This window comes from Corvus moneduloides, chromosome Z (genome assembly GCF_009650955.1).
Source record: "Corvus moneduloides isolate bCorMon1 chromosome Z, bCorMon1.pri, whole genome shotgun sequence".
In the NCBI taxonomy this organism is placed as follows: domain Eukaryota; kingdom Metazoa; phylum Chordata; class Aves; order Passeriformes; family Corvidae; genus Corvus; species Corvus moneduloides.
The window spans coordinates 3,828,468-3,854,376 of NC_045511.1; the positions used below are offsets into that span (position 1 = coordinate 3,828,468).

Consider the following 25,909-nt stretch of genomic DNA (forward strand, 5'->3'; position numbering starts at 1 on the left):
TTTCTGTATTTCTACAGACCAACAGGCATACACAACATTTTTATTATTTTGAGAAAAAGTACAATGAGAGTGATCTTTCATATGAATTCAGAAGAAACACTTTAGAGAGGGAAGTGAGAGAGCAAGAGGTGGTCGTGGGTGTGAGAGTGGGACTGCATGGAGAGCACCCATGGAGTGAGTGGGCAGGCAATGCTGAGGCAACAAGAGCAAGCAGGGAGTGGCCCATCAGGTGTGAAAAAGCACTTCTCTCACCATCTAGTGAAATAAAAATGCATATTTAAGGAAGAAAAACTTGTGGCTGCATACAGAATATAACAGCTGATTAAATGACACTGCTGACAATGAATTTTACTTTTTGGACCTGCTACTGTCCTCTTTTAAAGCAATCTACTGTATAAATTACAAACCATTCAAGCTTTGAAGACCCAGTTTAACTGATATTTATATACTTTATGTTGATGATCTTTAAAATTATGTGGGGGTATTGAAAAAATTCACCACTTTTGCCTCAAGTAAAATGAACCACCTTAACTATTTCTGCAGATACAGGTTCTTATGCTGCATACATAAAGCTCATAGTCATTTAAATTTGGTATTTTATTCTCAAACTGACATTGCCTGGTCTTTCAGGGACAATGAAGTGACCAAATCTCAGATGACACCTGAATATCATGCCACAGTTCTTGTTTCTCATCATCTGAAATGGGAGCTTGATTACACAAAAATTTTGTGTCTGAGCCTTGTGATGGGAGAGGGGGCTCTTCAAAAAAAAGCATAGAGCGTATGAATAATTTGCACAGCCCACAGCTTTTTTTTGCTGATATTTGAGACATTCCTGAAAATGAAAGCATCCGGGAATAAGGGCCTAACTGAATTTATGTGGCAGGTTACATTTGATTTGTAGGTGATAGGTTGGCAACTTATGTTGTAAAACACCTCTGTATGGCTGTGTAGTTTTGTTTGGTCAAGTTTTTCAAATTTAAAAGAATAAAAACTAAACAAGAATAGAAAACAGAAATAGGAAATACCAGAAGTGTTCACTGGAATCAAATTTCCTTCTGGGAGCAATCTTAACTTGAGGAGTTTCCTGGCTTTTGAATTCTTTCAAAAACATATTTTAGCACTGCCAAGGGCAAATTTTGGAGGACTTTTTTTGCATTTACTTTCTTTATTTTCTGTCTAATCTTCTGTTTAAGATGAGAGAGAGGAAAGTTTTGAAGATATTTGGGCCTACAAATCATTCTAGTTCTATAGCTTTCCCCACTATTGCAAACAAACACTCTACTTGCAACACCTGAAACAGCAAACCTTTGCGCCTAGGCCATCAGAAGGAAACAAACTGACCCTTTTAATATGAAATTGTGACCAAAAAAAGCCACATTCCTTGTGTCTTGTCTAATTTTCTCTGGCGTCAGCATTCCTGTGAACAGACCTGATGACAGAAATAATTTTGAAATATCTAAGTAGGCACTTTTGCAGTAAGTCACTAGATGCTATACTGTGCTTCAAATAACTTTATAATTTGACCTTTGTAGAATAAGATGGCTAGGACTTACATTATCCAGTATTTTAGGGAAACATACCTTCTCTCCTTCTTCCTTACTTGTTGCACTGAGGATGGAAAATAGTATTGTGCTGTAGGATCAGTTACAAGGGATGCAAGACTAGAAGAGGGTCTCCACAAGTGAAATGGATTACAAAGAACTTGATTAATTACTGTTGAATAGTTGCCAGCAAGGTTACATAAATAAAAATTAAGATCTACTAGAATACATATCCCTATCATCTCATTTTGTTTTCCTGTGATGTCCATGACAGGGCTGATGTAAATTCATTAGATGTAGTTTGAAGTCCCTTGATCCACACTGCCAACAGAGCTTTAGTACTCTTTGATTTAAAGATAATGGGATGTTGAATGTACAAAGTTTCCATAAACTTCTTAGTTTAGAACTAAATCAGCTTGCTACATATATCAAGGTTTGCCAAATGCTGCTTTGAGGTTACTAAGCCTCAAGTTTCCAGTCTCTTCTAGATTCAACATGTGAACAGGAACATCTTCGTAGCTGAACTGACATGCACTGACAAACCAATGTGTTTGATGTACTGCACAGATTTTAAGTTGATGGTATTTCCACTTCATAGGCAGTTTCATATATTTAACCATTTCAGACCTTCCTATTTTAGAAAAAACAAATACTTTTGTAAAGTAAACTGTACTTTGCTCGTATTTGCCTACTAAAGTCTACAGACATCCTAGCTAATTTTGAATAACAATTTTCATTGCATTTAAAAAAGATTCTCTTTTTACAGTACTTATAAACTATTTCTTTCATTTCATGACACCAAGAAGTACTGATGAATTTAATCTTTTTAAACCATAATTTAAAATGCTAAAAAACCCAGCTAGAATAAACGCAAGGTATATAAACTTCTGTCCCAGTGTTACCTTATGGCAAGGAAAGTGTAAGGTGAAGAAATGTGAACTCTCACAAATGTAATCAAGGACTCTTCTTCATGACTAGCATTTCCTTCCAGAAGATTTTAGTAACTAAACTGGGAGCCCTTTCAGACACACATTGAAAATTCATTTACCTGTCCACCTGGGTAATTAAAAGATTTATTCTTACAAATAATAACTTTCTTTTAATGGAAAATGAAACAACAGATTTTAAAACTTTGCTTTTATACAAATGAAGAGATAAATATATTCAGAACATTCTTCTGGATTTTTGTTGCCCAGGCTATCAAACTATTACCTGATCTTCACGGGAAACTCCTTTCTTTGGCTGTTGCTTTCGCTTGTCTTCATATTTTCTCTTCTCCTGAAGGTACTCCTCAACAACACTGTTTGGAGCAGGTTCCTCCTCTGAATAAGCAAACATACTTGGTTAAACAAATTTAATTTGGTTTCATGATTTAGTGTCTTTTTGGAGATAAAATACCAAGCAAAACACTCCCATAAAACATTTCAGTTGTACTGCTTTCTCAGCAGTAGAATGATTTGCTACTTACCGAAATGAAAAACACAACACTGTACCGGGTAGACAATGAGTCAAAAGATTTTTGTTTCAGTTATATTTTATTATGGAGCCAGGAAAAGCAGGGTAACAGAAATAAAACCTCTGATAAAAACTGCTGAAATTCCTTTAACAAGTTGACCTTAATTTCTGAAGATCTTTCTTGAAGCAGTTGAACTGTTATGTGTATTAATATTCTGTGACTATTTGTTAAAAAGTAGACAAATAACAACCTACAGAAAAATTCACAGTTTTCTTCTTTTGTAGGCTGAAGTAGCCACGAATCAAATCCTTGATCTTGCAATAGGGAAAAAACCCCTATTTTTAAAAGTAACATTTGAACTTTAAACAGAGTCCATCTTGTCAATCAGGAAAAAACTCTTTTTTATATAACAAAATGATACATGGATGAGTCAAGAGCTGCTCTTCTTTGTCTTTTTTAACAGTGTCTTCACTGCAAAGTATTCACTGTCCCATTAAATTATTCGTTAATAATTTAATGCGACAAAAACTGAATTGGAAAATTGATCAATTCACATTCACATTTTCTTCTTGAATAGCATTAAGACATTGTACATACTGAATTACTATACTTGAAATTTATGTACACATATTTATGCAATTGTTATTCCTGGTAACAAACAGAAGAGTAAACTCTCTGGATGTCCATTGCAAATGATGAACAAAAATACTTTTGGAGAAAATTGTTTCAACAAATTTCAGGATATATAGCCTGATGAACACTGTATCTAAATGAATCTGTTGTTACCAGGTTTTTCAGATGACTGCTGACAGCTATATAGAAAAAGTGTCTGATTCCAAACAAAATTTCTCTCACAACTGAAGTTTTCTATGAAGTTTATAAACACAGCACTTTGTAATAAAAGGAAATAAATTTGTAATGATATATCTACATATACTTGTTTATGTATTTTGACAAATAAAATATCTTATTTCCTTTTTATCTTCATTTCTACATTGCATTTAAATAACATTTAAAGTCTTTCTACATTGTATTTAAAGGGTACCAGGGAAAATAATCAAACTTACATAATAGCATTCAGAGCTGGGTTTTTTTGCTGTTTTCCAGTTGATATGTTGGATATAATGATGAACAGAGTATGGCAGGTACCAGCAAGATAAAGAAAGAAAAATCCATCTTCCAGAATGAGCAAAATAGATAAATGCACACACACACACGTTTAGGGATGATTAAACAGCTGCCATAAATCTGTCATAAAATCTCATGCAGCATAGTATCAGATGAACTGAGGAGAACAGAAGTACAGTATAAAACTACCACACATAATGACAAAACTCAGTATTTCCCCCTATAATGTCAATCTCTTCTACAAATTAAAAATCCCGTTCTTAATTCAAAACCAACCCCTTGTGAAAATAATGCATTCGTTTTTGCATAAATGCATGTATCCAAACTGTTGGCTATCTGGAAACAACATAATGTCTTCTTTTACTAACATTTAGCCCTAGATAAATAATTCCAACTACAAAACCATCTGCTTCCTTATTAAAAACAACCTTTCAGATGACATTTACCTAAACGAGTGCTTTGAAAGGAATCGCATTTACGCCATGATCAATGTAACTGCCCATCTGTGAGAAGCAAAAGAACTGAGAAGAGTGTTCTTGAGTATGTATGAAAATGCCAGTCTCAAACTGGATACAAACATTTAAACCTGCAATCCACCCTTGATATACATATGCTGAATTTTAAGATGTGATCCTTAGTCATATAGGTCTTTTAACTAAAATTTAGTTTAATGTAGTGCAGCTCAAATACAATGCTCATACAAAAAGGGTAAAATTCCCAAATTCCCCTTTTTGTGTTTTTTTTTTGTTGTTGTTGTTGTTGTTGTTGTTGTTGTTGTTGTTGTTTGGTGTTTTTGGGTTTTTTTTGTTTGTTTGTTTGTGTATTTTTATCACTCTCATATGTGTGCCACTTACTGTTAATACAAATAATTTAAATTTCAGTTAAAGCCTTTTTTTAAGACCGTTGTTTCTTGGGTCTTTGCCTGTCAGAGGTTTTCTAATCCTCAACTTCATGCTCTCTGCCTCCTAGAAAAGCCTTTTCATAAGTAAGACAAAAGATAATCAGATCCACTTGAACTAACGTCAGAGTGAGTCAACCAAAAGAGCTGCGCACCTGTAAGCATCATATTTTTGCATCTTTCATTAAAATTACTTAAAGACAAACTTGTATTTCTTCATGAAGTCCTACAACCTATCACTTAACACTGAAAGCAAGCAGCAAAACAGAAGGATTTTCAAGAGCCCTTAAGTCAATGGGTTATTAACACATTTTCAAACTTGAAACCACCAATAATTTCAAAACCACAGAGTACTTTTGAATATAAATTATATATTCAGTTTTTGATAAGCAGGAATTATTTGATAAAGTTATTTTGTGTCTGACTGGTAATCAGCAAGTTAGAAAAAATGTCCAGAAGAGAGACTTTGGTAAGAAACGTTTTCAAATGTAAAAGTAGATTGCTGCCTACTACTCTGCAACCCAGATTCCCTGCAACTGTAACTGCAATTTTGCAGCTGAATTGAAAATAAGAGGAACAATAGCACTGTATGATGGATTTGACCTTCATATCAAGGTAGACAAATTTAGGTCCAGTTTGCTGATTCAGCAAAAGTATAAGGATCATGACTTTGGTATTAATCTCCTTAATGTAAGAGGATTTACTCAGGCAAAAATTAATGAAAAATGACATGGATATACAGAAGTGAAATAAAAATTAAATTGAATTTAGGTATTGCGAGATGCAGAAGGTAATTTAAGTTACAGGAAATCTTGCAGACTTGTTCCCTAGGAGGATCTCACCACAAAGAGTAAATAGCATGAAGCAAGTAATTTCTTCTTTAGTTTGAACAAGCTGTTGTGTATATTCTGTCACTAAGGAAGGTGAGGGGGAAAAAAAAGAAAAACCAAAAAAGATAACCTTCCTTATTGAAAATATATTTCACCCTACTTTCAAAAGAATTTTTAAGTACACTGCTAATTACATCAGCTAGCTTGGGTTGCTACCAAGAAAGTCTTCATCTTATTGTGGCAAACACTTTATCATTTAAGTAATTAATTTTCTTTCAGACAGATTCTTCTATCCTGAAATTATGGCCAATACATGCCAACATGACGGTGTAACCTAACCTAAAACTTCGGGTTTGGGACATGGTTTTACAATGATAGTCTCAAACTACGAAGGAAATTCTGAAGTCTTTAAACCAGAAAGGAAGAGATTGATTTTAAAAAAATATGGAAGACCTTATTTTGCTCACACTTAAATAAGGAACAGTTCAAATGATGTCAGCTTTTAACTAGAAAATGATAGAAGTATAACAAAGACAAAACTTGATCCAAGGGCATTGAATGGAAATGAATGGATGGTTTAATGATGGATCAATTCCTAATAGGAAGTGAAACAGAAGAGAAAGCTTGATAATTCTAAGCTTAGTTCCAAAAGCATCTGGTAAATTTAACAACATAACAAACACTCAACAAAAGGTGTATCAGAAGTGCTCTATTTTTGAAAGTGCAATTTTAACTTCCACTTTATGGAAACCAAGAAATGTGAATTCTAATTCAGCTGGCCTGTGGTAGATCAGAACAGAATGATCACTGCTTATGCTCACACTCATATTGCCCTGAAAGACAGGGCTCCATTTCTAGAACTGCAAGTAGGGTAACTTTGCCTTTAAAAGTCCACCAGTTGTGGAACAGATAGGGTACAATTTCACACAAATACAGGTCTGAGAGTATGCATACAATTTTCCACAGTACAAACTTTTTTAAACAAACCTTGTAGTAATTACTGTCCTTGTAGTTAGAACAGGTATTTTTTCCTTTTTAAGAAAGAGATAATAAAGCTGTGTATAAAACACTTGTTGGAAAAAGAAGGGAATTTGGTTTGGTGAAAGTATTACCAGAAATACAGAAGAGCAGAGACAATACATATTGTGACAGAAAAACACATGCTGATTCTGAAGGTTTAATGTCACCATAAAAAAGGAAGAGCCTATTGCACTGAAAAGGATCAATGAAAGACTAGTTTATGATTTTTCTTTGATGAGATACAACTAGCATGAAGATTTTTACACACACTTAAGCATCTTACATCACAAAACATTCCTGATATGCTATACTTCACAAATGTAATCCCATTAACTCTTATAATGCAATTTTCTCATATGTAATCATGAGTTTATACAGAACTGAGGTAAGATAACAAGGAGAATGTACAAAGATAACTGTATTAAAAGGTATCCCAGTTTACTTAGCAGGGTTTGTGTACGTTTTAAATGTGGTGGGCCCATACATTTTCCTTGGTATCCAAAATGCATTCTTTAGCAACTGAGATGACACATTTCATATGATAAAAGACCTATTGGACAAAAATGACAAGAAATGCATGGCATAGCTAGACTAAGTATCAAGGGGGAAAAAACCTCAAAAACTTCTTGTCTGAAGTGAAAGAAATTATGATTGAATGTTTTGGTGAATTAAAATAAGAGGCCTAAACCACATTCCTGTATTAGTTCAGTATATTCCACTTTCAGCTCATCAATATTGAGTTTATATTGCATTCTTTTGGAATTGTAGAGGTATGCAGTACTGATTTTAAAATTCTTATTGAGATGAAATCTTAAAAAGAGAAGCTGTTTTTGTTCCAAACCAAATAAAATCTTTACAAATTACAAAATAAATTCTAATATGCCGTAATATTTCAGGAATTAAAATGGAATTCCTATCAGAAGTTACAAATACAGAACTTAGAGACACTTTAGATAATTAAAAACCAAGACAAATACCTCACTTCTTCCAGAATTAGGGAAAAAAAAATTACAGTTTTAAATACTATATATATGAAACTTAAAACACTATAGTTTAGTGTAAAGTAGTGTAAGAATTAATAAACCAGAAAAAAAAAAAAGGAAATAATTTTATGCTTGAAAGAATTAGTAACATCCTCTCCTGTATATTTTTTGCTTAGGACTAGTTCTACTAGCGGATTTATTTGCAACTTCAAGAACTGTTCAGTTACTGTTGCTATAGCTCGGGCCTGCCTAAGATCCTAAAGAGCCACTGCTTGCCAAGAAGTTAGGTAAGAGTCAGGAAATATTTAGCAACTGTGAACAACTGAATAGATTCGTTTACAGAATGAGCTTCCAGGGCTGGACTGATTACTAGATTTTCAGTTTGCTACAGTGAAAAAAGCAACAGTTCTAGAACAAACCTACTAGTTCATTTAGCCAACTCAAATAATAAAATCTTAGAAGTAATTCCTAGAGCTTCAAAACACTTATTTGAAAGACCAGAGCAGATTTGCAAAACAGGGTGAACTGCAAGTTTTGAGTAAATCCTTTCTGAACTTCGGTAGCTTTTAGGCACATGGTCCTAGTCTAAAATGCAGTTAATTTTCAAATGTCAGTGGATTTTGAGTACACATTTAAGATTACTACTAAAATCAAAGCTAGTTTAACAGTGAGGTTTTGTCCTTTTCTTCTGCTTCTGCAGACAGAGAGACAAGAGGAAAAAGGCATTCACTTTAGCAGGAAGGGGACTGCATAGTGATGTTGGGTACTAGGAGATTAAATGTAAAAAACCATGCAAATAGACAAAGAAAAAGTTTTGCAAAGGTCACAAATTCAAGATGGATACTTTTATACAATGCAGCTCTCCTGCATATACTGAAAAAATCTTCATACTTAATGCATTTATGCTGCAAAGTTCCCAAACCATCAAGATTTGGATGTTGTTATTTTCAGAGTGTTCTGAAGGGTGCACAATTCAAGTCCCAGACTTCAAGAAAGCATCTTTCCATGTAACACAGGGCTTAATTCTTTGAGTGCCCCTGACATTACCCAAACCTTATAATACAACAGAAATAAAACATAATCTTACACTGGCATCCTTACTTGATTTTGAAAATTTTCTAAACATTTCAATCATTTGATTACCATATCACAATTAAAAACAAAGCAGAAAACACTGCATGCCTCAGTAGAATTCTTACCCTTGAATGTTGGTTTTTACATCAGTTGTTAGGTTTCCCTGCTCAGACAGTATATTACAGCTTTTCTGTTTTCTCATGTGTGTGTGACAATTAAATTTCACCACAGATTATTCGACAGCTTACAAAAATGCTCTAACAAGAAAAACTAAAATGTTACTTCCTAAATACTACTACTATTTAAAACCAATATACAGTTAAACAACTGGGCAGATGCTGTATGTCTAAAGCAGATTTCACAGAAGTACATTCCCAGGTTTACTCTACAGAACTTTGAAAAGTGTATCTGTTTTGAGTATTTGACCAAGTACCTCAAAATGCTGAAGTAATTCAGCACTCAAATTATAGTGTTTGATGTAATTTCTGGCATCACTACAACAAATGTCACATAAAAGAAAAACATCTTATTTAAAGTAAGGTCTTGACAGCAGTCTGGCATAGTCGACAATACCACTCACAAATTGGAAGACTGGTTATAATCAAACATGTACGGAGGGAACTATTTTTTTTCTCTGACCTCTTGAAACAATGTAAACACTTAAATTTTCACTCTCCAGTCTTTCTTAATTAATCTAATCTCTGAATACAGAAAAATATTAGGGAAGCATAATATGAACAATTTGAAGAAGCGATACTAAATGTGATGCCAACACTAATAAAGATCTGTGCAGTGGACTTAAAATAAACGTGTCATGCTGCCATCCCTTCCTTAGCACCCTCCCAGAAATAGACCCAATCCTGCCCAGTATGACCTAAGCCTTATTCTCACCATTTTGGGATCTTCAGTGAATTTCTCCCATGATGGTTCCAGATTTTGGCTGAGATTTAGCGTTTATTAATCAAGCACATAATCATATTAATGTGGTTACATAGCCTCTGAACTAACATTTTTTCCTAATGCAACCAGCTCAAAGCATAGGCAGACACACTGCAAGTGTCTGCACCATCTGCACAGACATACCTGAGACAGCATGACACAACTCACTCTCCCTCCCACACTCCCCAAGAGCATAGGCAGAGAACAATGGAAAAATCTCCTGCTACTTACACATCAATGATAGAAGTATTTTTTAAATAGACACAATTTTTTATATGTAAACTAATGTGGAATAGGTAAACTATTATACATTTAGCAGACTGTCTTCCATGTTGACAGCTCTATTGTAGTGATGAAAATTCAGGCCAATAAATATAAAATGACTAAGTGAACTAAGTGAAATATATGAAATGCTTTTAACTTTGGAGCAAGATTACTTACTTGGTACAACAACTTCTGTTAGAGTTCATTATGTTCAAGATAAAGTGTTTCTAAAGTCTATTCTATTATTCCTCAGTTGTAAATTGTTTCACAATAAAGGTATGCTTCATTCCTTTGACTAACCATCTCTAAATACTTAAGATTCCACCCTTCCATCCCACTCCCTACATAAATTACACGTATCTCCAAGTATCTCGTAATAAACCTGTCCACATAGTGTTCTGCTAGTTTTGGGTGGTTTTGTCCATTTTTATCGAATTGTTCATTATCTTTTTTGGTGGTACAATACTGGGAACTGAGTGCAATAATACAGCTGCACTTTTACGGTTACTGCATTTGTAGCAACAACCACAGTGACAGCCACATCACAGAGTAAATTAATGTTCAGTTTGTTTTCTAGTACAAACCTGAAATCTTTCACTACATTTTCATTAATAATTTTATCCCTCACTACTTGCATCTCATTTAACATCCTTTTAATTTTACCTTAAATTTTAGAATATGTTTACTTTTAAGATTTTTATTTAGGCACTCCAATAACTAGTTCAATAGGTTCTTTCCTGCCATCTATTTTTCTCAACAGGTACTGGAACAAACCCCTCCATATCACAAAAAGGAAAATCAAGATTATTCAAAATTATTTTTACCATTAGCTGTTACCTGCGTATTTTCAATTGATTTATGTCCTGCCTTCTATTTATTTTAAAGAAAATACAAGCCAACCCCACCAACCTTGATGCTCCCTTTGCTTGAATAAAAGGTATCCTTCCAAACTGTACCATAGTAGTAACTATTGCCCAAGTATTATTTTAGTCTGTCACTGTAAAGGTAAATTTCCTCAAATTACAAAGTCCACTGACTTAACTGGCATCAGAACAGGAATTAGTTTAAGCAATAGTGTAAGAACTATTTATCATATATGTACAATTTATCATATATGTACGTAAGAACTACACTTTACCTTTTCTATACCTCTACTCACAGATCTTTTTTTACATGGCTCATGACAGCATTCATTATTTTGTCAGTGAGAGCTTATATTCATTCAGTGATTCCTACAACATTTTCAGAGTCAGCAATTTTTAACATCTGGTGCCAGATTTCATATACAAGTTCATGATACTGTATTTTTTATTTTGTCAAAACGGTGCTGATCAAGCTCACCTGTTATTCAAAAGAGTCCATGAGTTTTTCTAAAACTATGTTATACTTTCTACCACTCTTGTAAATTGTGTGTTACCTGAATTTTTTTAAAAATAATTTTATATTTTCTTTCAGATTTCTATGATATTGAGAACTGAACTACAAAGCTACTCTAAAAACGTGTCTTGCAACTCCAGAGTGTTTAAAGACACATTTTTGTTTCTTCAGTTTGGCTAAAAAGAGGTGCTACATCCATCTGGAATAAAATGTGCACCTTACTTACTATTATAAGCTTAGCAATTTATACACATTTTAAAAGAAAGAGAATATAAAAACTATCTGACAAAGAAGTGGGCAGCTGAAGATCCCATTTTGCTAAGATTTAAGGAAAATAAATATGGTAGTGACTTTTGGAATTTGAGTTCCATTGGTGTCCTAAGATACATACAAGTTTGAAGTCAATAGTTTTGAGTTCAAAGTTAACCATCTACATTTAAGAACGCTTCCAAGTCAGAAAGTCAGGAAGACTCAGCAAATCAGAGGTCATGTTGGGGTCACTGAGGCAACAGCTGAGCCAGCTGCTGGGCCAGAGAGCCCCGAAATAGGAAAGGCCTGCTGATGGAAAAACTCAAGATATTTGACATACCACTCTCACCTTTGTGTTAGTAAAGGAAAAGCCTCTCCCAGAATTCCCTGCAGACGAAATGTAACCTTTCACACCCCCCAGACTCTGGTTGAAGAAAACTCCGCTCCAAGCAGACTCTGTGGCTGCACACCTGACCTGGTCCGCCACTCTGCCCCTTCCCTCTGCTCACTGGTTCCCTTCCCTGGTCCCGCCTGTGTACCGCCCCCGTGCCCTCAGATCACTGGCCCTTGTGACCCTTTGCAAACCTGAGCACGAACACTGGGGCCTCTCTCACACCCGGTCCTCTCTGCAGAGGATGAAATAAACCTCGTCTGTGGAACGCGCCATGCAGAGGGCCCTCCTTGACTCCTCATCTCTGGTAATGTTGAGCTATCTGTGTTGAGTGTGTGTGTGTGTCCTCAGTGCTAAACATCTGCGGGGCTGAAAGGAGAAGCTTGCTAGTGGCTATACTGCTGCACCCGAGCGGTCTTGAGCCCAAGACGGTTTTGGAGAACACAGCAGCGATCTCCCTATCACCCTAACACCACACACTCCTATAAGGTCACAGCACAGATGTAACTAAAGAACCCTTAGAAGGAGAAATACTACCTGATTTGAAAGAACAAATGCTACCTGTACCATTTCCTTACATACTGGCATCATTACATTACTACCATTCCTAAGGAAAGAAAAGAAAAATCTGCATTTCAACAATAGAGTCTACATTTATGTACACAGAACACAAAACCAAAAAAACCTTTAAAACCAGAATGTTAACTGGAGATCTACACAAAACCTCTTACCTTCTTTTTCTTTGGGTCTTAAAGCTCTTTCTTCTTTTTTCTGCTTTGCTTCCAGCAGTTCGCGTTTCAGCTGTCGTGCTTCCTTCCGTAGCTCTTCACTGCAAAGAGAAATATTTACAAGAATATAATCTTCTGTGATGTAAAATCACTCAGAACAAGCAGAATTGAAGTGAATGGGCAGTAGATTTTTGATACAAACAAAGAGAAGGTACAGACTCACTGATGCTAAGAACATGGCTTAAAAATTAATTAGGACCTCAGAAAGTCCATATTTTCATTAGAAGGGATAACAAAAGAACATTAGTCTTACTTTAAGACCCTAATAGAAATAGGCCAAGGAAATAAATAATAAAACAAGGAATCTGCATCTGAATTTTACTTTAACATTCTAATTAGCCATGAGAACCACACAAAGATAATCTGGAACAGAGGCACTGCCAAATAAATATTGCACGTTTTAAAATTCTGTTTACTCAAGTAGAATCTTAGTATCCTGGATTTTTTGGTTGGACAAGCAATGCAGTTTTTCAGCAACAAAGACATGAAATGTATGTAAGCATATACTATTAAGATATGAAAATTAATTTCATTCTACAAATTTTGCAAAAACCTTATGTGATAACACTAGAAAGAAGAAACTAAAATTTGCAAGTCATTGTGCCAATATCAAATGGAATATTGGTCTTCACAGAATCACAGGTTGTAAGGGACCTCTGAAGATTAGCCAGTCCAGGTTCCTTGTTCAAATGAGGGCTAAATAGAAGAGGTTGCTGAGAGTACTGTCCAGTCAGGTTTTGACTGTCCAAAAATGGACACTCCAAAATATCTCTGGGAACTACTTCTTAACTTCCCTCAATCCAAAAGAAACTCTTCTGTAAATTGAATTTAGATTTAATTTCAGCTCGTGTCTATTTGTATCCATCTTATGGTTACATGTGCAAAAGAACTGATAATTAATTCAAAATTTTCAGGTGTTAGAATTTTTATTTTGCACTTTAATTTTTTTTTTAAAGTTTAAATTAAGTCCTGATTGATTTAGATTTCATCACAATCAAAGAATTGCAGAAATTACTACAATGCAGGAACATGACATGCAAGCATTTCCCTGCAGTTGTTTTATGTACCTCAATTTTCATCTGTAATACCATGACTAACTACAGCCTTTTCTAAGCAAAAGACTTGGAACTGTTGGATGACTGCTTTTGATTTTGTTATTTGTATGTATTCACAAACACAGAGCTTGTGAAAAGCACTAGCAAAGAATACTGTCACTGTAAAGTTATTCAGTCAACCACAGCAGTAGGTCTTAATTTTCAACAGCATGGCAGAAATTACACTAAGCCAGATTAACAGGTTTTACGTAAAACTACAGTTCTACTTTTCTACCTGAGCAGAAAATCATAGGGGAAAAAAGAGATAAAAAGATATTTTTAATCCAAGCAACTCCATTGCTTTCTATAAATTGGGGATAGTAAACAAACATCATTAAGCAAGCATGCATTGTAAACAAGATGCATTACCATAGTAATATAGTATACTGTAACATTTTCTTATTGAAGTTGCACAGCAGGAACAACACATGTCAATAAAAGGTTGTATGTTTAAAATATTTGGAGTGCTAGACAGTGACAGCAACACAGAGAGAGTGGATTACAAATGGCATTTGGGAATAACAAAGCCTAGCAGATCAGAAGTTTCCTGTAAGAGGGACCCACTTTCTCTTAATTAGCCAAACACTATTGCAGCATGAACAATGAACTAGCTAGTGACAACTATTCAGCTCCGCCACCCCATTTTTTTCCCCAGTGGAAAGAGGTTTTAGTACAGAACACAGAAGGTCTTAATTCTTAGAAAGTCTAACTCCAAAATGTTTTTTCAAGCCCTTTCTATGATCAGTACCAGGTCAACAAACTACTTTGATACTTGGCTCTTTACAGACTCCACACTTTGCATATTTTTTATTCCTATACTCACTTTGCCAAATTAGGTTGATGAGAAGGGCAATACAAGAAGGCTTCAAGCTAAAAAAGGAAGTCACAAGAACTGGCTGATAGGAAAGCCAGACTACATTCACAAACCACATTCACTGGAACAGAACTAGAAATGATTCCTGACTTTGTTAACAGGAAAATGTCAAACTGAAAAGGCAGAGCAGAATCAAAGTAAGGGACTACAGTCTGTACCTGTCCCTTTCATCTTTGAAGCATAGGTCTTTGCATGCAGTAAATTTGCATTCAGGTTTTGTATAACATAGCTGTTGGTTTTTGTAATCAATTATGTAGGTGCCTGCTATCCCTGAAAAGTTTCTGTTGCTATAAAAGCATAGCCCTCTCTGCTCCATCCTTGTCTCATTGCTCCCTTGATTCCACAGCTACACTGCAGGCTCGTCTCTTCCTCTTCCTTCCTGCTTCTTCCCCTACTTCCAGGTTCCTGCAGCCTGGAAGCAGTTCTTCCACTCTCTACACACAGAGGTACTGCCAGAACAGATGTAACCTTCCTCTGCAGAAGACTGAAAAGGATCTAACCAAATGGTTCATAATTCCCGAATTTTCAGATTCTACTCAGAAGAATGAAATTATTTTATCTAGAAAATTTATATTGAAATAAGTCTAGGATTCCCTTTGAATTTCTGGTTCAGCTGTGGCTTGGTTTGATAGCACTGTGAACAGTGAACCGATAGAAACTCCAGAAGTTAAGAACTATGAGTACTTAGGTAACTTTGGGCTGAAATTTAGTTACACCCTAATGACACCATGTATGTTGAAGGCATCAGCTTTCCTAGTAAACCATCTGAATGCATGATCAAGAAAAAACAACTCTTCATTGTTAATTATGGTAGCACTCTGACTTCCCTTTAGCACATTAATTCATACTTTTTTAAAAGAGTTCTTTTTGAAAGAAACATTCACTTTAATCACTTCTGTCTACTTCAGAACTCCCTGCAGTATTTCCTCAGCCCTTCTGAAGATGGACTTCAGAATCAGATACACTGATGAGTTTCAGCTTTCCTGCAAGTCTCTGCTGGTGGCGTACTTTGAGTTCCTAACTCAAAAAGGAACATAAGGTCATCACTGCACAGGACACCCATTTCCCATAATGACTCTCAATTTACCTCTTGGTCACTTCTTTCCAAAATGTCATTCAGCAGTTGTACTGTCCTGCAGCTACAACCTGTGTTTTTGATTTCCAGCTGTAAAACATAGCATTGAGTTGTATTACAAGGGTATTTTTATTGTATTGTGCCAACTTAGGTATTAAATTCAAATTATTTGTAATAGTTTGTTCACATGTACTCTATTATTTTCTTATAAGGACTTTTAAAAAATGAAAGTAAGAATGTCAGTGGCTTTCAAATAAATGATACAAATCTATCTGTACTATAAACACTGCAGAAGCTCAATTATTTCTCTAAATCAGAAAGTCAACACTCTCTGAACCTGTGTCATATCATTCCCTACCTCAAGTTTTCCCAAAAGGCAATATAGTTATCTACTACCTACAAAATCACACCAACTAGCATTAATTTCAACTTTGGTAATTTTTTCTTTTTTTTTTTTTTTTCTGTAGAGTTTACTGAACCACTCTATTATACCTGCTTAGGAGTGAAGGAAGGCTAACTTGCCTTCATTTCTCTGTACCATACCTATCACCAAGATCGGACTACGAAATAGTAGTTCTGTTCTTTGAATTCTTGTAGTTTTCCAACTTTTATTAAAATGAATATTAGTAGAGCAGAAAGCATTACATGTTCACCAAAGTTCTTAAGTTAGCTAGCCCTATTATCTGAAAATGGTTAATCTTAACAGATGGTGGAGGAGGGGTTTGAGAACAGCCCTACTGAGAAGGACTGGGGGGTGCTCATGGATCAGAACATGGCCATGACCCAGCAGTGTACACTCAAAGCCCAGGAAGTCAACTGTGTCCTAGGCTGCACCAAAAGCAGTGTGACCAGCAGAGAGATGGAGGTCACTTTCTGCAGTTATCTTCTTAACAACATATATCCCATGCTTCAGCTTTCTAATATGTGCATACGTTTTTCTTTTGGTTTTTTTTGGATCAGATTAATACCTCAATTAATAAGAAATAAAATCAGTTGGAAATTTAGCTAAATATTTTGAGTTAAATGTATAGAATTGTTTCTAAGTGCCATGCACTAAAGGTGTTTTTTTGAAAAGTAATTAAGGGTCTTCTGAATTTACAAAGTAACAATTCAAAAAAGAGAAGTTCTGTATTTGACTTCACTTTGGCAGAAGAAAAGAGAACTGATTACAGAAATAAGCAGTAATTGTGACTTTGGTGTAAGTGACCGTATGATCATACTTGCTATGCACGAGTCCAAAACCATTCCTCCTATCCTACATACATATATGTCTCTTTGTACTTGTATGCTTCTGCATACATGTATATAAACCGTAACTGCCTGTATTTATTTAAGCATACCAAGTCTCAAATAAAATATATATTATATACAGACACAAATAAGACCTGGAGAGGCACAGTATCTTATTCAACTGTGATTCAGGGAAAAAAATGGCTGCATATATTCAAAACTGTAATTCAGATATTCCCATCCAGTGATGACAAATCTCAGTAGATGCTAAAATTCATTCAATGCTGATATTTCAATCACAAAGTGCTGGAAAACTTTGCATTCTATGCATTTCCAAATTTACCCCAACTCCAGTCTAAACTTCACTACAATTTAGAGTATTCGCTACACCCCCTCTAAACTCCACCTAAGACCCTAGAGAGGCTCAAACTCCTTGAGGCTACCCTAGCACACAGTCATTCACTGATTCCAGTACAAACAGTATTAAACAAGACCACATTCTTTCAAAACTGAAGTATTTAAGTGGTGGCAAAACAATACAGATAGCCTCACAGTCGTTTGGCTGTGGAAGTATATATCATATTTACTGAGATAAATGTAAATTTATAATGGAGGAACCATTCAGAGACTGAACAACTGAAAGATCATGGTGTGTTCTGCATAACTGGGCCTGGAGTTTTTCTAAAAAGCAAGTTGCAGTTGAAACAAGAATTAATCCAGGGAAGTGCTGTAGTAATGATTAAATTATTATTTTTGATGGCATAGCATATTATTTTCCCTTCTCTTTTTTTAGTATTATAATTGTATTACTTATATTTTTTTAAAGACAATTATTTTCATTTGCTTTTGCTGTCTTCTCATTCAGTAATATCAAAAGAAAATTACTAACTGGTTATCCTTAAACAGTAACATTATTTAGTAAGTGTTGTTCCAATAAGCATAACAGAACAAGGAAAGTAACCCAAAATACTCTAATTAATTTTAAAAGTAATTAAAAAATATTGTAACTAATAAAAGTGTGTCCAGATTGTTACGTAAATTTAATTTTTACATCAGCAGCATCTTGTAACATCTTAATAAAATAAAATGAATACTAATGTACTTCAACACTGCTCATGGTAATTTCATGGAAGAAGAGATGATTTTAATTCAGTTTAGATAAACCAAAAAAAAAATCAAGCTATAGTGCAATACTATCCTTTCATAATGTAAGCTAATAGCCTGGAAAGAAGTCTTGGATTCAATACCCCCCTGTTACAGGCAGTCACCTATTTCCCCAAATGTATTAATTCCACTAAAAGCACATTTCATGTTCTCTTCCCTATATTTATTAATGATAATTTTCAATGCCCATGTTTTATATGGAAAGGTAATTCTAAAACTGACAAACAGGCACCTTAATAATACCAAAGGCAATGAGGAAGAATCTCTGTTCGATAGCTTTGTTTTCTGCTACACACTCTTGAAAAATGCCTAATATTCTGTTTGGGAGTTCCAATTCTAAGTTAAAATACAAACAGTATTTTCAAATAGAGAACCCCAATGATAAAATGAAACAATATAAAACGTCATGTTTGCACAACTAACTGATTTGCAGAATGTGTGGAAGAAGCAAGGTGAATATATATCTTATATCACATATCATGCTCTACATGTCAGCTCTGAAGCCTTTTCTGATATTCCCCCTTCTGCTCCTTGGGGTATCTGTGAACATGCAATTCTTGGAGTGGATAGCAAATTCCCCATTGGCATGTACATCTAAGACTCCACTAGGGTTCAAGAATCTTATTCTTGTCTGGATTGCATTACTGTTCATCTCTGGTACTGCAAGAATTTTACAACCGTAAATATGAGAATAAAAATTATAGGTTTGGAATATGCACTGTGTCTTTCTGCCAGCCTAATTTTGCTGTAGAAGTCAGACGTATATATGTCTGTTTTCTGCAAATGGTGTATTGCAGTTGTATCTCAAATGGGATGATTATGTAAAAATCGTGGCAGACATATTCAGCAGTCTTGACATTGGAAACCTGTAGATGAAATATTTTAATATAGCTGCTGGGTCCTGTATGGCCACCTGTGTTAACAGTAAGGCTTGACAGTTAATGCTGTTTTTGACTTTAGCAGTATCTGGTATACTACAGTTGGCAATTAGTACTGTAACTCTTTGTTTAAAAAAACAAAATGTTAAAAACTTCTGTATTGAATGAATTTATGGATGGATTACCAGTATTTATTACCTAGGAAGGATTTCAATGCTGAAATCCAAAAGGACTGGCATGTTCATTAAAGACTACATGGGCAACTGTTACTGCCTTTTCATTACCATAAACCTGAGTGTTAATAGGTGCATCACATCATTAACACTTCAGAGAACTGGCACTCTATTTTTATGTAATTATACATACTGGACTGTAAGCTACATGGTATATCAGCAGTCCCAGTATTGTGCAATGAATTCTCACAGGCTGAAACTGATGAAGAATGTTACTGTTTTACTCTACGGGGAGAAACTCAGCAAACAGCAGAGCCCATGAGCTGAGCATGAAGTATAAACTTGCACAAGAAAGATACTAAGGAGAGGCAATATATTTTCTTATGGTAACTAAGACAGATGTAGAGGCAAAGAAACCCACAGGTTTCAGGGCACATGTGCTCTTCTTCAGCTAGTTTATTTTTCTTCCACAGTTTGCTTAATAAAAAGTATTAGCTTTCACTATAAACTTTCTTTGCTTACATTGTTCAGCCACCAGTTACACTGCCAGAAAATGCAGATGTATGCATTAGGGCATGTATAGAAGTATATATCATATATCACATATCATATATTAAGGCGGATTTTACGCACTATCTGGACCTTCTATGTTCACAGCAGATCCTGGAACAGATAGGAGACCCTAAATTTTCTCAGTTTAAGAGGAAAACCCAACTCCGCTTACTGCAAGACAGTTTACAACTGTAAAACAAAACCAGAAAAAAGTGGAAGACCAACAGCATCTCTCACCCAGACCGATGCTATACCTATCTGGATTGCAAATTACTACCTTAATGCTTGCTAGAAGTATGTTTGGTCGTTTTTTTTGGAGGTTTTTTTGTAGTAACACACCACATTGCAGACCAACAGAGCTGTTGCAATTAATAGGTTTTCCTCTTACCCTGTCACTTCTGAATGATGGCCTACAGGAGGAATTCTTGGTTTTTGTACGATACTATGACTCCTAAATTTCACCCTACTTCTATCACTCAAACTTTTGAGAACATACAATTTTGCATTAGGATATTCCTATCTCATTAACATTACATTTCAACTTTATAGTATTTACAAGCTTCTTTTAACAAACAGTGGTGGGGATTTTTTTAGTATTTAAAGTAGTACTGAAAACCTGAAATTAGAACTAGCCTATAAATTTGACCCGAAAAAATAGCTTTCAACATACCTTATGTTCTCTCCTAATCAATTTCTTAATTATTTTACAGTTCCTGTTCTGTATTTACCTCTCTTTAACCATCTCCTCCAGATTAATCCCAAATAAATTTTATCATGACCATTTAGCCTAGAAAAAAGCTTACCATCGCTCAGGAAATACCTACAGGCAGGTTAATTTATCTGAATCTTTTTCAATAAACCAATTCAACATGTTTTTTCTATTAGCCACTAATAACCATCTTTAATATTCTCACTTTCATATCTAGATCATTGTCTTATATTTTTCTACTATATTAGGGGAAGCAAACCAAATCTGTAACTTGATATGAAAGCTTAGAAGTGTGGTTTCACCAGAAAAGTCAAACAGATTCCAATATCTTAGATAAAAGTAATAAATGCTTTAGAAGTAGCATGCATGTAAACCAGAAAAACCAAAAAGTATTAGTTGCAATGCAAAGCTCACAAAAAATGGACCAGAAAGACAAGCAATTAGAGAGTGTGACTAGCAAGTTGTAAAACAATTTTTAGAAGAATTTTGCATCTGTAAACCTAAAGCTAGAGCTGTCAGAATAGATTGTAGTAGGTCATATGTTAGAAGGTGTATAAAAGGGGCTATGATGAGTTTTAAAGAGGAAACAGCTGAAAGTTTAATGCTAAAATGACTGAACTAATTAAAACAAGAAAACATAAAAGAAGCAAGAGGTCACTAGGTCACATGGGATTAAAGGGAATAATAAAAGTAAAACAAAATCACTGCTGATTGGATAAATGATTGATTTGTGCCAGCTTTCTCAAAAGAAGATTCTAGGGAGATAACTCTCCAAGAACGTAACCTGGTTTGGACATAAAGATGAGACAAGACCAGAGGGACAGGTGTCAGAAGGGTACATTTCAACCAGCTGAAGTATGATAAAGCTCCAGAGTACATCCTCAGGAGGGAACTCAGAAATTACTGTTCTGTTAACTCACCTTAAAACCAGTGTTGTACCAGATGACCAGGTAGTAACAAACAGTGTACTTCTAGCACAAAAGGGATGACCAAGGAGCACACAATGAACATCATGACAGCTTCTGGTGAAGTGTTTTAAGTAACTAGTAAAATAAAAATCATCTTGAACATTGAGTCTGTAAGTTTTCTCACTAATCCAGCAGTTTCATTCCAGTGTATTGGTAAAGGTGTGGATGAACAAAGTGATGGACAATAAGGTGAACAGCTTTAGATATTCAAAAAGCCTATACAATGACCCTTTTAAAAAGAGAGAGAAAAGGGTGAGAAGTGGATTGAAAACGAAGCACACAGTGAAAAAGATTAGCCAAACTAAGAGAAGAATAGGCAACTACTTCCCAGTTCAACTAGGTTAATATTTCAAGTTAAATACTCTGAAAAAATGGAATGAGATATATTTCCAGAAGATCCAAAATCAGGAGCTCAGCCAATCCCAGACAAAATATGGTGATTTCTCATGGTTTTAGCTCAGGAATGGAAAATCGAACAAACAGGTCCTCAGAAACTCTAATTAAATTATCATACAAAACTGAAGAGCCTACAGACTGAAGGACTGTTACCCTAAAGTAACAGAACAAGTTCATGAAAAAAGCCTGTGAACTTTACTAGTAACAGCTCAATGAAGATCTCTACCAATATGTCGGTGTGGAAAATAATAACAGAAAATTTATCAAGGAGAATAAACATTTATCAAGGAGAACAAACCCAGAAGTATTATAGCAGCTCTACAAGAGACAGCCAATACTACTCATTTAGAATACTATAAATGAAACCGAGTATCCCATGCCAAAATGGCCAACACAGTAATACAGAAACTCCAGAAAAGATGACAAAAATTATTCCCATCACGAAAAATCAGCCCTGACGTGAAGATGAAGAAAAAAGGAATTATTAATTTCAGAAGAAGATGAGACAAAGGAAACATGAAAAAGTGTACTGAAACCACAAATACTGCAGACTTTTAATATCTAGGCAAGTAGGCACTCAACAGTATCTCAGCAATTAGAAAAGAAAATATTTTTCACTTCTTAGATGAGACCACTCAGTTTGACGTAAAAAACCTTCACATTATTAAAAGTATGTCAGACATTTACATGAAAACCAGGAGTGTCTATTTAGAACAGTTAATGCTAAAAATGAATTTCAGAAGAAATAGAATACTCCATGCCTTGGGACCACCCAATTACAAATCAGCTTATGGGTATTGCTGATGGATTCCTCTCCCACTTCTCTGGTACTGGCCACTGGCCAGACAATTCCATTTGCAGATTCCTACATCATCAGTGGAGGCAAAGACACTTCAGACAGCAGCACATGCCTGATGGAAATTTTTCACTACAAGTCTCACTCTGACTCTCCATTTTATGAAAAGTGTTGTGAGTGCTCATGATTACTAAGTACCAAAATATTTGTATCAGCACCAAAGTCTTCAAAAGAATATAATGCAAGGAATGATGGAAATAGCTTTCTATATATTCTACTAATACTGGTATACCATAGGTTATTTAAAATAGCTAACTGCACAGATTAAACTAAGAACATAATATATGCCAATTATATATCACCATTTCTTGGAAATTGGATAAAACACTTGCTCTGAGTTTTGCCTGCTGTTTCCCAACATCTGATAAAAATTTTTAACAGATGGAAATGATTGCAAAGTGAACAGCACTCCCTTCATGTTCTCTATTCTGCTGATTTAATCACAAACCCACTGAATCTGATAGTAATGAAACAATAGAGTTGTTGCTGATGAGATCACCAAATGGCTTCCATAAAAACCTATCAAACACTGTAAAATACAGTCATCACAGACATACAGAGTTATTTTCTGACCTGCCATATTACTTGTCAATACAAAATAGGAAATTCTATCATAGGAGCAATGTTAAATAAACAAATTTTATTTGTAATTACATGGAAGAACCATATTAAAAATAGAATTTTGCCAAAAATCTTTCATAGAGTTAGCTGGCCTAAACATTTATAGATTTTAACATTCTTCCCTATTACAAAATGGCAACATTATTCCTGAGTGAGTTTGCTCTGCAGTCTCTATATAACAGGTACTTTAAACAACTGAATCATATGAAAATGATTTGCTACTGCAAACTACAACTGAGAACTCAGTAGCTAGTAGCTAGTAGTTCTAATAATGCAAAAAAGGCTTGAAGTTAAGTATATCCTGAGGTGCTTTCAGGATCAATGCTGAAATGTCTGAAAGATCAGTTAAACATTCTACAGCATCTACCTAGTATATGCCTCCACAAGCAATTACAGATTTTCTTTTTTTACTAAGACTTGAAATAAGTAGGTCTCTGAAGAGAAAATAATTTAATTTTTCTCAAATGTCCACTTTACAGAAAACTGCTTTTTTGTACATAAAAATGTCATCAACTTAATGCCAATTTAAAGACTGTCTGCAGAATGTTTCAAGTCTAGAAACAATCACTGAGCCTCATTCAAAACAAAAAACCCCTACTTCTTCCAGTAGTACTATTGGAGCCTCAAAGGATCCAACAGGGTGATTCATCCAGCCTGAGGATCCTCCCTGGCTGCCCCCTCTTCTAGGGGCTCCTCTGATCCAGACAAGAGAGAGCAGACTGGAAAGAATTTTTCTGGCAGCACAAAAAGAACCTAGCTGCAGCAACTGCTTTTCTCAAGCCCTCTTTTGTCACATGAAGGAACCACATGTGCATGATGTGACAGGGTAGAGATGTAGGACACTATGGGAAAGTCAAAAGCCAGGATTTCCACTGTCAGAACAATTTACATCATACTTCTTCTAGGGACTCCTGAAGACAGAGATTGCTAGGTACAGGCTGGATGAGATGCTCTGGTAGCAGCATCCTGCTCCTTTTCCTGTTTAAGACAGAAGACACAGACATACACAGTAAACATGGCACTTCACGGAATTACTCTCCAGAGTTGCACAACAGACTGCAGTCAAAATAAGCCAAGTAATATATTGTGAATTCTCTGTGTCTGGAAAAATTATGTAGCTCACTCATCAGTCAAGCACTGTTAGCTCAGCCTACACCTGCTTCTGTATCAGAACACAAGGGTGGTTAAGAGAACCTTTAAAAAATCCCGTGCCTTAATTTGATGATCCCCTCTATCTAAATAAGCTGACAGAAAGAGCAGATCTGTTTCAACTGGGATTTTGGTGAGAATGGGCCATCAAGCCTTTTTGTCTGTCCAGTAAAAGAAGAAATCCTCATGTCAAAGTTTGTTCAGAAATCGGATTCCAGACATCAGAGACAGGACGCGATTAGAAATACTGTGTACAGACACTTCGTATGGAAGGAGAATTAGTATATAAATGGACATCTCAGTGAGCCTGAAAAATGTATCCAAACAAACACAGGACAGAAATATCTTCAACAGAATGTAAGCTACAGGTGTTACTGGCTATTTTTCAGATGACAAAGACTTGAGGGTATGAAATGAAACTGCAAGACAGCAGATTTAAAAGAAATAAAAGGAAATACTGTTGACACTGATTACAATTAAATTGAGGAATGTATTGCCACAAGACACCATACAGACCAAAAAGCATGAACAGGTTCAAAGCAGCTAGAGCTAGTCACAGAAGAAAAATATACCACAGAACATTAAATAAAAAAGCCCAAATGAACTTCCTGACTAAGTAAGCGTTGAACTTCAGATAGCTGGAAAAAGGAAAGGTTGCCCTATAGTATCTTAGCTCTATGCTGCTTCTGTCCACCATCAGAGACAGGACATTGGGCTAAACAGATCTTTGATGTCATTTGGCATAATTTATTCTTAAATCAGTTAGAATTTCTAAAACATGACATTTATTATTTTGACTTAGTAGCACATAAGCGTTGAGTGATATCTGCCATACTGGAGAGCTCCATGTCTGAAGGTGCACAAACTTATTTATTTTCTTAATTGCTTTTTTGAATTAAGTATCTCTCATGTAAAAATACTCCTCATAGAAAATGATCTGTCATTTTCTGTTTCTGAATAAAGGGAAACTAGGTTTTTTTGCAGCTCCAAGAAAGATCATCTTCTTATTTTGTGTAACTGGAAAAGCTTGATATAACTTTGAAAGCAACAACTGTGAGTTATGCAATAGTAAAACAAAAAGGAAAAGCATTCTAATTTTATGGAATGCATCAATGGTCAAACAAGGAAGTAGATTAATAATCAATAGATTGATTTTGAAATACAGTCAAAGCCTGACTCAGTTTAGGGCCTGTGTGAACTTCCTCCATATTGAACACTTAATACACGAC

At 35.2% G+C, this 25,909-nt stretch overlaps 1 protein-coding gene across 1 annotated transcript in view; it reads right to left on the reverse strand.

Annotated features, from left to right (window-relative positions):
• The window catches only part of CWC27 (CWC27 spliceosome associated cyclophilin), a 101,417-nt gene that overhangs the window by 19,154 nt on the left and 56,354 nt on the right, over nucleotides 1–25,909 (reverse strand). Inside the window, exons 11-12 of the mRNA XM_032096354.1 lie at nucleotides 12,885–12,982; nucleotides 2,757–2,866 (exon numbers count right to left, since the gene is read on the reverse strand). Of these exons, the coding sequence (XP_031952245.1) occupies nucleotides 2,757–2,866; nucleotides 12,885–12,982 (208 nt within the window). The remainder of the gene's footprint in view (nucleotides 1–2,756; nucleotides 2,867–12,884; nucleotides 12,983–25,909) is intronic.